Source organism: Triturus cristatus, chromosome 11 (genome assembly GCF_964204655.1).
Source record: "Triturus cristatus chromosome 11, aTriCri1.1, whole genome shotgun sequence".
NCBI classification, from domain to species: domain Eukaryota; kingdom Metazoa; phylum Chordata; class Amphibia; order Caudata; family Salamandridae; genus Triturus; species Triturus cristatus.
Genome location: NC_140594.1, coordinates 64,203,006 through 64,215,733, shown reverse-complemented (window position 1 = coordinate 64,215,733; position 12,728 = coordinate 64,203,006). Strand labels below are relative to the sequence as shown.

The following is a 12,728-nucleotide window of genomic DNA, read 5'->3' as shown; positions in this document are numbered from 1 at the left end:
AACGAATGGACACTTGTATAGCTCTGTGTAGAGAGGCAGATATGGAAGACCAATATTCCTTCCAAATTGGTCTTGGGAATAAAATGTGTAGTATATTGCAGTCCTCCTGTGGGCACCTCCAACAGGTAGATTGGTGTAGTAAACCTGCTGACTTGAGTTTTTGTGGTGACCAGTACCAGTTATGAAGAATTTTGAAAAGAGTAAATTTCATTCTGGCCTCTCTGATTCCCTTAAACATGTTCATAATAACATCCGCCCATTCCTCATCGGAATAAGCTACAGTAATTAACCCTTGCCATTTGACGTGAAGTTGTGCTAGTAATGGGTACGAGTGTAATTTATACACTATGAGATTATAAAATCCAGAGACTGCGACTTTGAATTCCCCTCCCACAATTTTTAAGTTTAGTAACACTGGGGAATCCTCAAGTATCCAAGGATATGGTCCAAGTCTATGAAATAGGGCTTATTTTAGATGTAAGTATTTCCCCTCTTAGGAGGTAGGTAGTAGAAATTCTATCTGAAGCATTTCAAAGGTTTTAAGTTCACCTTTTAAAGTGAGTAAGTGATCCAACATTAGAATACCTGCTCTCTCCTATATATCCCAGGAAATAGTCTGTTTACCTATTCTAATATCAAAGTTATGCCATATGGGGGCCTTTCCATGTAGCCTCGGGTTAATTGAAGAGTTTGTGGGCATGTATCCAAATCTTAAGCATAGATTGAATAATAGCGTTGGAAGTTTGTAAGTGTAAAACATTTGCAAACCTGATGTTGCCCGTACAGGTTGTCTTTCAATGAGAACCCATAGTAGAGGATCATCCTGTCTGGGCCCGAAGATAAACCAATTGAGATACATGGAGGGCTGTATAGTAATGCTCAATGCTCAGTAAACTTTGAGAACAGATCTTCTATCTGACATTTGACAACACTTTCTTGCATATACTTACTCAAGTTTTTAATGGCAGACTGTGCCTGCAGTCCCAGCCTCAAAGATGCGGACAGAACAAAATTCACTCCAACCTGGTTGGGTTGGGGGTTGGGGGGGGGGGAGAGGGGAGGATTCAACAAACGAAGTAAAATTAATTTATTTAATTTTACCTCGGCGTCATCTGTCAAAACGCTGCCCCATTGCTGTTACCTGCACGGGCTGCTCCTGCAACCAGATGTGCTGTCACACAGGGTGAACTTTCCATTGCTCTTCTCTGAGAAGGAAAGTGGTACGGTGTGGTCTTCTGATCCCACTCTTTCTTTGTAAGTCTTCAATGAACAAGATGGCGTCGCCTTGCGTGGTTGATCTAACATGGTTCTTCTGTGGCAGACTTGGCATGGCCTTCTTGTGGCTACAATGGCTTGGCCTTTCTGTAACTGAGATGGCATCTGCCATGCCCTGGTCGCCAGGACAGAGTCCCACTGTGGTCCAGACAACATGGCCCTACCTTTTCGAGAGGCTCCAGTTAAACTGTGGCCGAGAGGACATCCCCCCGTGAATATTCGCTCAGAGTAAGCCCTAAAATGTATGGCAGAGTGCTGAAGTCATTCATGTCCATCCCTCATGAAAGAGGTCTTCTTGCCTAGCACCTGTATTGTTTCATAAGGCAGCCAGTAACTCTTTTTGGTGGCAGGTATTTCCAAAGCACACTCTGGAGCATAAGCAAGAATATGTAGCGGGAAGCTCTACACTATGTAGGGGAAGCTCTACACTATGTAGGGGAAGCTCTACACTATGTAGGGGAAACTCGACACTATGTAGGGGAAGCTCGACACTATGTAGGGGAAGCTCGACACTATGTAGGGGAAGCTCTCCAATATGTAGGGGAAGCTCTGCACTATGTGGGGGAAGCTCTGCACTATCTAGTGGAAGCTCTATACTATGTAGGGGAAGTTCTACACTATGTAGGGGTGAAGCTCTACACTTGTGAGGGAAGTTCTACACTATGTAGGGGTGAAGCTCTACACTTGTGAGGGAAGTTCTACACTATGTAGGGGTGAGCTCTACACTATGTAGGGGAAGCTCTACATTGAGTTATCTTGGAGCCGAGAGAAGCTTGAAGTGCACTTTCTATAGTTGTGCGAACAACTGATGTTCACTCTTCAGGATATTAAGGGGCAGTGTGGGGGTATTTCAAGATCCATGTGCTCAGCTTTGGTAAACCCTCTGATGGTTTGTTGTAGGCTGTCTGCATATCTGGTGGTGGTTCTGTAAGTCTTCACTGAGGTTACCGTAGGGCCTGTTGCATGCTTGACTACGATCTGCTTCTGTCTGGCAGTGAATCTGTTGACAACTCTTTGGTGGTCCTTAGGGTCTAAATATATGAGTTTAGGTTAATGTTTGAGTGGATGTTTGAGCAAGTATTGTGCCTTTGCAGGCATGTATTGCAGTCACTGGGGGGGGGGGGCTGTATACACATTATGGGCTGCATAAATATATGTTGGGGCTAATTTAGGGTCTGTTAGAAGCCACACGTGGATCTGGTGATGCTGTTTGAATTTCAGGACTATGTGGTTCTTTGTTGTTTTGTAATTGGTGTCATGTAAGAGCTACGTGAGGATTCGTTGTTGACTGATGACTAGGTTTGCATCAGAGTCTGTTTGTGGCTACATGGCGACCTGTGTATTGTTGGCGTCTGTTTGAAGGTCTCTGGGGGCATGTGATGGTTTGCTTGTTTCTGCGTGAAGGTCTTGTGTGGTTTATGCATGAGTCTGTTGTGCGTTGTTGAAGACTGGTGGGTGTTATTTGAAGGTCTGTAGGGCCTACATGGGGCATAAGCCTTCGAGTTTCCTCTATGTCCCTCCCTCCTGGTCCTGCACTGGTGCCACCCCAGGTCCTTGAAATGCTCATCAAAATTTGGGTCTTCCCCACAAGAGCTGAGGCCCTCCAGGGCTTAATGTAGTAGATGATTGGAGGTGGTGGGATCTTTACGGGTGGGGTCCTTGAGGGAGGTGGGAGGGGATTATTTCATTCTCCAGTACTCTTAGATGAACGCCTGCTAAATCCCTGCTCCCTGTTTGCCTTTCCAGATTCCCTTAGCAGGTCCGGCGCCTACAGCGGCCTTGGGAGTTTAGGCACCAGTGCGTTCGGAGGATTAGGCAGTCATGCTCTATGTAAGTACTGGCTGGGTTCTGCCCTTTAAACAGAAACTGGGCTTGAGAAACCCCTGCGTTCTGATTGGTCAGTCAGGTTTTAGAACCAGGGGGCAAGACTGTGTCACTGCTTCCCTTTCCCACCCAATTTGTCTGCACTGGACTGTAGCCGTTAGAGTACGCCGGCGGACTAATACGCCAGTGACGCGCATCCTGCGAGACGCCCCTGAACGCAAGCAACACGCATCTCTAAAGGCGCGGGGATGAGTGTTTGAGCATGGTTTCTCTTTTCCAAGGTGGTGTGCTACCAGAACCAGAGAGATGCTCTTAGTCTTAGCAGCTCAAAGAAGCTTTGTGAATGGAGCAAGGTCGTGACACCTTCCACTCTGTGGAAATATCAGTATTAAGATCCCTTAATTCTTGGGAAGCATGGGTGAAGATTTTTACTGAGGGAACATTCACACTATCTTCCAAGAATGATAGTTTCATTATTAAGACTGATCCATCCAGTGCCTTTATTCCCTGTCATTGACTTTCTTTAAATAATGCCGAGTTTTACGTGAGATAATACAGCAAACACAGTGTCCCGCTACATTTTTTGCATCTTGTCCTGTTAGAAACATCAGGCATGTTGGGGAAAAACGACAGACAAATCTAGTTCAAAGTGAGAAATTAGAGAACCTTAATTGAGAAGTGCAGCTTCTTAAGAATTTTGTTAGAAATGTAAATTTTCTTTAAATGTAGGTTCTTTTAAATTCTAAAACCTACCCCTAAATCTTTAGTTACTACATTGATATCCGCTAACTCCTAAGTGTAAACCTTAAGTGAGACCTCCTAACTCTACCCCCATACCCTTAACACTAATTGTAGCTTTAAGCTATCTTTGATCTGCCATAGTTTAATCCCACAGTCAGTTTATCATTAACCCTAAACAGTACCTATGTTTTTATGTTCACTCCAACTTATGCCAAACTCTTAGCCACCTTAGCTTCCTAACCTGACCTTAGCCCTTATCACAAAATCTAACCAAATCCACACCCAGATTTTAGCTTAAGAACTTCCCCATCACTGTCCCTCACCCTGGTTCTTTCAAGGGTCTTTTACTTTGTTACCCCAACTCTGCCCATCTTTTTCGAACTTTTCCTCCCTTCCTATTTTTTCACTTTTTCACCTTTTCACACGTTTGACCTAAATGTATCATATTAGTAGATAGCAGTTTGGATACTCACAGATTGTTTTGTGTAATTTCATATAAATATATAATTGTTGAGGGTAGGAGGTGGTGGGCTGACGGCCCTAAAGTAGGAAACAATGCCACAAGTCCTGGGGGCAGAGAAGAGGAGGCTCAGCTGTTACCCAGGAAATTGGCAACCTGGAAGAAAACACGGGGGTGTCATTACTGGAGCCATCGCACCCTCTTTTCCAGTTGGTAACTTAATATTGAGCAATATTTTTAAAGAAACTTAACAACTCTCTTGAGCTGATCTTGATCTAAGGTAAAAAAAAAAAAATTAAAACTAGTGCAAAAGTTTTCTGCAAAGTGGGGTGAGTGGACGGACGGTGTCACATGTGCATTTGTATTTTGGTACCTTCCTGGGCTGAGAGCCTCATTGGCCAATCAGGACGCATTTTATTTCCCAAGCTCATTTTATGGGTTCGAGATTTGCCCATGACGATAGGGTGCCCCCAGAACGATGAGAATCAGTGTGTAGTGTACTCTACAACTCTGATGTGGGGGGCACAGCTGGTAGTTTAGATGTTACTTTGGGCTTGGCTTGAAGTCCTGGCCAATACTGTATACAGAGGCAGCTCAAGCTGAGATAACTTGCAGACATTTCTCTTCACCATCCAAGTAAAAATAATAAATGTTAATAAATAGTAAACAACGTATACTTTCATTGCTTTTAATATACTTTGTTTCTTTTTTGTGCCCTCTCAGCTCACAACAGCCTGTTTACTCACAAGGAAGGGCCATCCCTTCAGAGCTTCACCAACCCGCAGGAGCCCTGGAACCGGCTCCACCGAACCCCGTCTTCCTTCCCTACACCGCCACAGTGGCCCAAGCCCACCGAGTCTGAACGCTGCTCGTCCGCGACTAATCATGACAGAGATCGGGACCGAGAGCCAGAGAAACGGGATCTCTCCATGAGTAAAGATGAACGCGACAAAGACAGGTATGGCTTTGGCTCAGAAGCAGTGGCGGCTGCTGTCAAATGAAAGTGGTGAGGCAGCGGGAGTGTAGAATAAAAAAGAAATTAGAAGGGGTACTCTGCTTCTGTCCTAGCAGTCCATGGGCTAGTGTACAGGCTCCCAGACTTTAGTGTGCTCCCCTACGCCAGTCCAAAAGCTGCTCTCATGCTGGTAATACTATTAACCCAGCATGACAGAGGCGCCGGGATTGGGTGAAGCTGGCTGGTTTGGCGCTCACTCAAGGCCTGGGAGGCTGTGCCTGTCCTCCACCTGGCTGTGCAGCACAGCTCGGGTTGGAGAGATCCAAGTGCGCATGTCGGGCTGGCCGTCGTAAGGGAGCCAGACAAACCGACATGTGCACTTGCAGTGCCCAACACTCCTCCTCCCTGCTGCAGCTGCTGTCCAGGAATCCCCGCCCTGCTAAGACTCAGCTTGACTGACAGCATGCAGGATGAAAAATAAAATGATGATAAAGTTGTTTTATTACCATTTTATTTTTCATAATTGACTTTGCTGTACTCACAGCAGTGGGGCGACCCTCCTCCGCCCTAATGGGGGAGCCGCCACTGACCAGAGGTGGAAATTCCAATGATATCACAGATAGGTCAGCATGCCACTGGCTTTTAAAGGCCCCTAGGCCCAGGCAAGAGTCTGCAGTGCCAGGAGTGCATGCAGCCTGTAGCATACTTCACCATAGTCCAGGCAAATCTGTATGGATTAATGTCCTGTTGAAAGATCTGTTTCTCTATCGGCACGTCCACCTATGGTGCACAGTCCCGCACCGTCTTTTTGTACAATGAACTTTCATAAGTTTTCCCAAGACTCATGGCAGCTGAAAATGAGATGTTTCTGTATGTAAATGTGCATATTGGTACCTTCAGCGTCTTCTGGCATTGGTTCCGCAGTGCCTTCTCTTGGGGTAGGGCTGCAGGTGGCTTTGTGTTTGTTTGGAGTACAACACAGGTTTAGGGTTACATCATGGTGTACCACAAAACCAAGAATTGCTTCGTGTTTATACTTATTCTGCCCAAGAAGACGAGAGAATCATGGGAGTATTAAAGGGATATCCTCACTGCCACTGAAGTAATAAGACATGAGCTTATTCATTGACACACGTTATTAAGACGTCATAATTAAGATTGGAATTCACTGGTCAAGTCTTTGAAGCGATGAGCCCATAAGATTCATCAGTGTTCTCTTTAATCCAGTGAGGGTCATCGTATGCCCAGGTACATGTAACTCTGAGTTACTCCACTCATACAGGCGCAGGGCACAGTTACACTTGTCTTTGTCCAGTAAATGAGACAGGTGAGTTTCTTGGCACAAGTACATTTTCTAGTATCAAAGTGAAAAACAGGGAAGTCTTAAGGTAGATGGGTTTCCTGAAGCAGATATTAATTTCTCAAATTAACTGTCTCTTTAAATTAGTCTTTCCCCTGGAGAACCCAGACATTCTGAAGTCCCACCCCTTCTAATAAGGCGTAAGTCATAATGGCGATGTTGAACGCAAATCACGGCCAAGCCACGACAAACTGACTTGGAAAGTAGAGCCTTCATGCCTTTGCAGGTGGAGGGATTGGGGAGGTGATGGGGAAGGGAATTCCTTGCTATTTCCATTCAAATTGGGCTTCTTAGCTTTGGTCTGCTCCCTTGAAGAATGCACTTTAAATACATCTTAAATCTAACATTCTAGTATCATGTTGTAATAAATGTCTGCTTAAATAATTAATATATTATTTTCTCTTTCCTGGAACAGGGATATGATGGATAGAAGTCGTCATCATTCAAACCGGTCTTCACCTGCGTCTGCTCCTGTGAGTCATCAAATCAGCAACCTTATCCGTAGCAATAGCCAAAACTCCAACGATTCCCTGCGGCTAAGCAGCATGGTGGAGCGGGAGCGACCCAAGGAGCCGGAGAGGGACCACCTTGAGCGGTTACGGGCACCCACCCCAACAGAACAGAAAATTAAGGAGAGTCGCTCCCCAGTCAAGGAGCCACTAATTCATGAGAAGAGACTTGTGGAGGACAACACCAAGCCGGTCATTCAGTCTGTCTCTCCCTACAGCAAGCCTGTCCTCAGCGAGAGCCTTAAGCTCAGCAACTTAATGAACAAAGACTTGGAGAGAAAGCCCGATCTAACCAACGAGCTCCTGAAGATCAAAAACGATGTCAAGGTGAAGGAGGAACGCAAGGAGGAGTCTGATGTGCTTGTGGTTGGAGGGTCCGAGCCGTCCCATCATCCCAGAACAGTGGAGCATCCCCCGCCTTCCTCCCTGCATGGACTGCAGTTGCATCAGTCCATGGCAGCTGCCATGCCCTTGTCGATGAGCAACGTCCACCAGATGAACGCTATGAATGCCCTAGACCGCTCCAGGATGATGAACCCTCTCTTCAGCATGAACCCCTTGCAGGCACGGGACCGACTGCCACATCCGGGTTTCACGTGGGACCCCATGAGGGATCAGCTGCGAGATGCTTACCGGAACCTGGACCTTCAGCGCCGGATGGACTTTCAGCTCCGTGCTGCTGACGCCATGCACAGGTTCCCGGCCACAGCGGCTGGTTTTTACGACCACGAGCGGGTCTACCGAGACCGGGAGCCCCATGACTATAACCATGAGCACCTCTTGGAGGCACGCCGCGAGCAGGAGCGACTGCGGCAAGCTGATGAGAGGGAGCGGGAGCGCTTGCACTTGCGTGATGAGATTGAGCGTGCCCGGATCCACCACTTGCACTCATCCCCCATGGAGAGCCATTTGGCCCACCTCCCCTCCTTCATGCCCCATCTGAGTGCAATGCATTACCCAAGACTAAGCCCCTCATCAGCCATGCACAATGGGATTTTGAACAGGACCCCCCCAACAGCCGCTCTTAGTGCCCCACCCCCTTTGGTACCTGCCAGCAGCACTAGGCCCCCCTCCCCTCGAAGGACTACCCCACTCACAAACTCTGAATCCAGAGACTATTCTCCATCCAGGAACCCAAAAGAAGTGGAAGCAAGGTAGTCTCAGAAAAAAAACGGAAAAACAATATTTTTGTTTTACTGTAGATAGACTTTTCTTTTGCAAAAATGCACTGCATCAATTTTTTTTCCAAAAGTTCATTTTTTAGGACGCAAGCACAGTTCTTTACCCTAAGTGGAAGGATGGGGAAAGTGTCAAACTTTAGACAACCAGACAATTGCTTACATGAGGAATCTAGCCAAAATATTTTATTTATTTTTATGACTAGAGACATCTGTTTGTCCAAAGCTCCCTGTGGCCTTTTTTTTGTTCTGTTTTTGGGGCAGGTGTGAGGTACTTTCATACAGAACTTGTCACTGTGTAAAAAGGGTGCTGCCATAATTCACATGGTGGGACTTTCACAAAGGAGGCGGGACTTCCTGTTATGATGTCACAGTGCGGGTTTACACTGAAGAAGGCCTACCCCGTGATTACAGCAAATGACGGGTACAGACAGATCTGCTTCCAACCTGCACTGATCCATGATACCTGGACTTACCTTGAGAATAATGGCAACTAAACCCTGTGGCTGAAGTTTATTTGCAAGCATCAATACATGCATCATGACCCAAGATCAGAATTTAAAAAAAAAGTATCTTCAAAAAGAATGGGGTTTATGGTTAAAAATAAAATGATTTGGCCTGGTTTGTCGTTTCCTTTTATAGCAGTAGTGTATTACAAAGGTGATGATCAGAACAGATAATAATTTTTTCTGTGTTGACATCACTGTTATAACAAAAAGTGTTCGTACATTTTCCCAAATTTGAATAATATTTTGAATGATCTGAAATTTAGTTTTGGGTGCTCTTTATTCACTGGAAAAAAATCTGATTCTTTTCTTTGATTTTTAGCTCTGTTACGCGTTAATAATTTTTTGCTCATTAAGGAAGATGAGCCCCAGGGTGTCTTGATGATTTATTTATGAATCTAGTTTAGTATGTTCCACTGTGGACGGCTGATCACACTTACCTTGGTACTTTTAGAACCGGAGTTACAGATATATATTATTATTAATGAAATAATATTAATAATGTACAAAATGTTGTTAGGGTTTTTTGTTGCCTTATAATATGCAGAAATGTGAGAGGATTTTTTGGGGAACTCGTTGTTTAAATGAAAAAAAATAACATGGAAAATTGTAAATATTCTGTTGTAAATGTATACTGAATATTACATTCTTAAGTAGTAGATTTTATAAAAAAAATAATAACATGACAAAAAAAAAGTTTCCAAATCACGCTGTTTAATTTTTGACACGGTTCTAATGTACACATTGTCGCAGTCTGAAGAACTTGCAGCCCTCACTGTGGTCAAAATGTATTTTCAACTATGCAAAAACAATCTGGAAGGCAGGTATCATGGGGGATGTGGGAGAGCGAGGCAAAAGAATCAAATAAGATACGGGGTTGGAGGCAAAGAGGGCAAAGTCTATCTTCTGATGAAAAACAATCATGCAGTTAGCACTGTGGAGATGGGACACAGACACTGGGGGAAATTGATCAAGAACAAAGATAAAGAACTCGAAAAAGGAAGAAGGCCTTCATAGCGTTTTTATTTGTTCAATTTTATGGAAAAATGTTGCCCTGGTGAGGACGTCTTGCAAACCTACACCGGACTGCCACGTCTCTTCCATTTTTTTTTTATTTAAATGTTCCCTATTTTTTTTGGTTTTTTCCAGGTATACTTCGCAGGCAAGCAAAAAAAGAACATTTTCTTGTTATTTATTTTTTTCCCCTAAACTGCGAACTCCTGGTGCTTCAACTGTGCGTTGTTCTTCATGGATTCTGTATACCAGATGCGTAGAGATTTAGGGGTGCAAAAAATATAACTGTTGGTAAAAAAAATTGAGAAATTCTATTTATTATTGACCGCGCATAGAGGAGCCAAAAGAAATGTTTGTTGGTGCGGGTTTTACCTCAGATGATTGAATTGTTGTCTTTTTTTCATTTTTCTTATTTTTTATTTCAGATGTGCATTTTGTCCCATGCCCTTGCAGTATACTCGGGTTACTGCTCCCCTTTTTATTTTTTTACGTTAGTCAATACCCATGTTTAAAAGATTTTGGTTAGATTAATTTTTGAGCTGCCTTTCTTTCCCGTCTGTAAGCTGTTGTTCCTCAACGCCTCCTTCCTTCCACATATCGCTCTCCTCCCCCCATCCTCTGTAATTTTAATTCAGCTTCCTTGTCGATCGAAGGAGATAAATACAGCATTGATTTTCGATGAAAAAGGCAATTTGAGTGTTTGTGTGTCCAAGCTGCTCTTGTTGACTTTGAGCCTAACGACCTTTCGGCAGATGCTGTGGGACTGTTAACCCCAGTGGGGCTTTGGGAGCCCGGCAGTCAAGCGCTGGAGGCACTTCTGGGATTGTACGCTTCCAGTGATTCAAAATGCCTTCCCCTCAACTTGAGCGTCCTCGTCTGACTGAGTCTAGAATGAATCCCGCAACTTGCCATTCACCGGATGTGAAACATGTGCATTAGAAAATGTTCTGTCTCATTGTCTTCAACGGACAGCATGTGACCAAGGTGTGGTCTACTGGAGAACACAGGAGGGTGTGGTAGGTTAGATGAGCAACCTAGCCCATGTGTGGTCAGCAGTTTGGCAGAGACTTGTGACAGATACTGCCTAGACTGCTTGAGATTTGTAAACGAGCTATTGTAGGGTGTGATTGATGTCTATGATCAAAATGTATTTGTTGATAGGAGAGGGTGTTTGACCTGCAATGTGGTTGGTTGGATGAGACCTATGACTAGTTTGAACTAGATGTGTGACTGAGCGTGTAGTAAGCTGGAAGGGGGAGCTGTAATTGGTGTAGTTGGTGATTGTGTGGCTGTTGTAGTGTGTTGGGTGAGATATGTAACTGATTTATGGGAAGTTTTAAAAGACATGACCTAGTGATCTGGGGCTCGGATCTATACCATTCCATAACTCTTCATCTGAAGGCCAGAAGAGCAGTTGACTTGAAGGCCTGTACGAAACATTTCACATGTGCCAGCTTTTTGTGTGGGCCTGGTCACCACCTTCAATCACCTAACAATGTATATGCTAATCTTCTGTTATAAAGGTTTATTTTCTCAAATCTATCACCCGTACATATTGGCTTTTATGCCTGTTTCCTACTACACTGAAAAGTGACCGCTGTATACGCTTCCCCCTAAGGTTTTTTCTCTGGGAAGGCAATATTGGATGTTATAGCAAGCAGTCTTCAAAAAGGCTGGATTGGGGAGGATATCTTTCCCTAGAACATTGAATCGCTCTAACTAGGTAAATCTCAAAAGTATTTTGCTATGATAATCCGGCTGCGTAAGGTTCACAGTCCTTAGTATTAATTTCCTTCAGAAATGATTTTGTTTATAAGGTATAATCAAACAGGCTAGTCTCAGATATTTTCTTGAGAATTAAGAAACTCCTTGTCTGCTTAAATCACATCTGGATGTATCTCACATTTACTTTCTTGAGTTATGAATAATTTTATATGTTCCTTATAAATCATATTTGGGTAAGCTTCTCAAACATTGTTCTTGGTACCAAGTCATTCACTAGTCTGCTTTTAATTTATTTTGAGATCCTCACAGTTATAGGTCTCATTAAAATCTGTCAATTATCTACATTCCTGCATTGGGATGACCGCTCAAATATCACTGAACAGTCACCTTGGATAAAGCTTCTATTCAGAACCCTACTCCCATGCACTTTATTTCATTTAATTGTAATTCTGCAGTAGTACATCTGCTAAAGTGCAGAAAAAAGTTTAAATGCAAGTGTTGCATAAAATAATGAAAAACAGATATTGCTGACTATCAAACGGAAGCACAGGATAATCTTTTTAGGACAAAATTCAATGACTGTAAAACTGTAGCAGAATCAATAGAGCGAGACCAGGAATTGCAGTGTTTGGAGAAACGACCAAAGGAGGAAAACGAAGACAGCTTTTCACAGTCATCTGCACATATGTTAGCAGATAGTAGAAGGGGAAATGGTGTGAATGGAGAATGTAAGAGGACCCAAGACAGAACCCAGGTGTGCCTTATAGATGTGTACAGTGCGCTTCACCCCTGAGGCAGAGAAGAAACAAGGAAGAGTGGCTTGAATGAGACGATTAAGAGATGCCAATAGAAGAGAAAGAAGACCAACCATGTCAAAAGGCGCAGAGCAATCCAAGTGAATAAGATGAGAGGCTTGCTTAGCCTAGGTTCTACCAGAGGTTAAAGTGTCTACCTCGTGAAAAAAAGATATCAAACAGTGGGACATTCTGGAACATCTGTTATTGTGCTGATTGTTAAAGATGCAGGATTGAATAAGATAATTTTTTTCTACACTGAATGGCAACAGAAAACAATCGTTTCGATAGAGTGAGTAGAACGGAATCCAGACTGGAAGAGAGGTTTGATCAAGAAAGTTTACCTGTTTCAAATGTTTGGAGTGAAAAGGTAAAACGAAAATAGGA

At 43.8% G+C, this 12,728-nt stretch overlaps 1 protein-coding gene across 6 annotated transcripts in view; it reads left to right on the top strand.

The window, feature by feature from the left end:
* FBRSL1 (fibrosin like 1) overlaps nucleotides 1-8,926 on the top strand; it is a 1,300,479-nt gene extending 1,291,553 nt beyond the window's left edge. For 4 of the 6 annotated variants that reach the window (XM_085635474.1, XM_085635475.1, XM_085635473.1 and 1 more), the window contains 3 exons: nucleotides 3,022-3,105; nucleotides 5,024-5,258; nucleotides 7,031-8,926. In XM_085635474.1, coding sequence (XP_085491600.1) covers nucleotides 3,022-3,105; nucleotides 5,024-5,258; nucleotides 7,031-8,282 — 1,571 coding nt within the window. In that variant the 3' untranslated portion in view covers nucleotides 8,283-8,926. The remainder of the gene's footprint in view (nucleotides 1-3,021; nucleotides 3,106-5,023; nucleotides 5,259-7,030) is intronic. The other 2 variants (XM_085635477.1, XM_085635476.1) reach the window with 1 other exon arrangement.
* The last annotated feature ends 3,802 nt before the right edge of the window (nucleotides 8,927-12,728 follow it).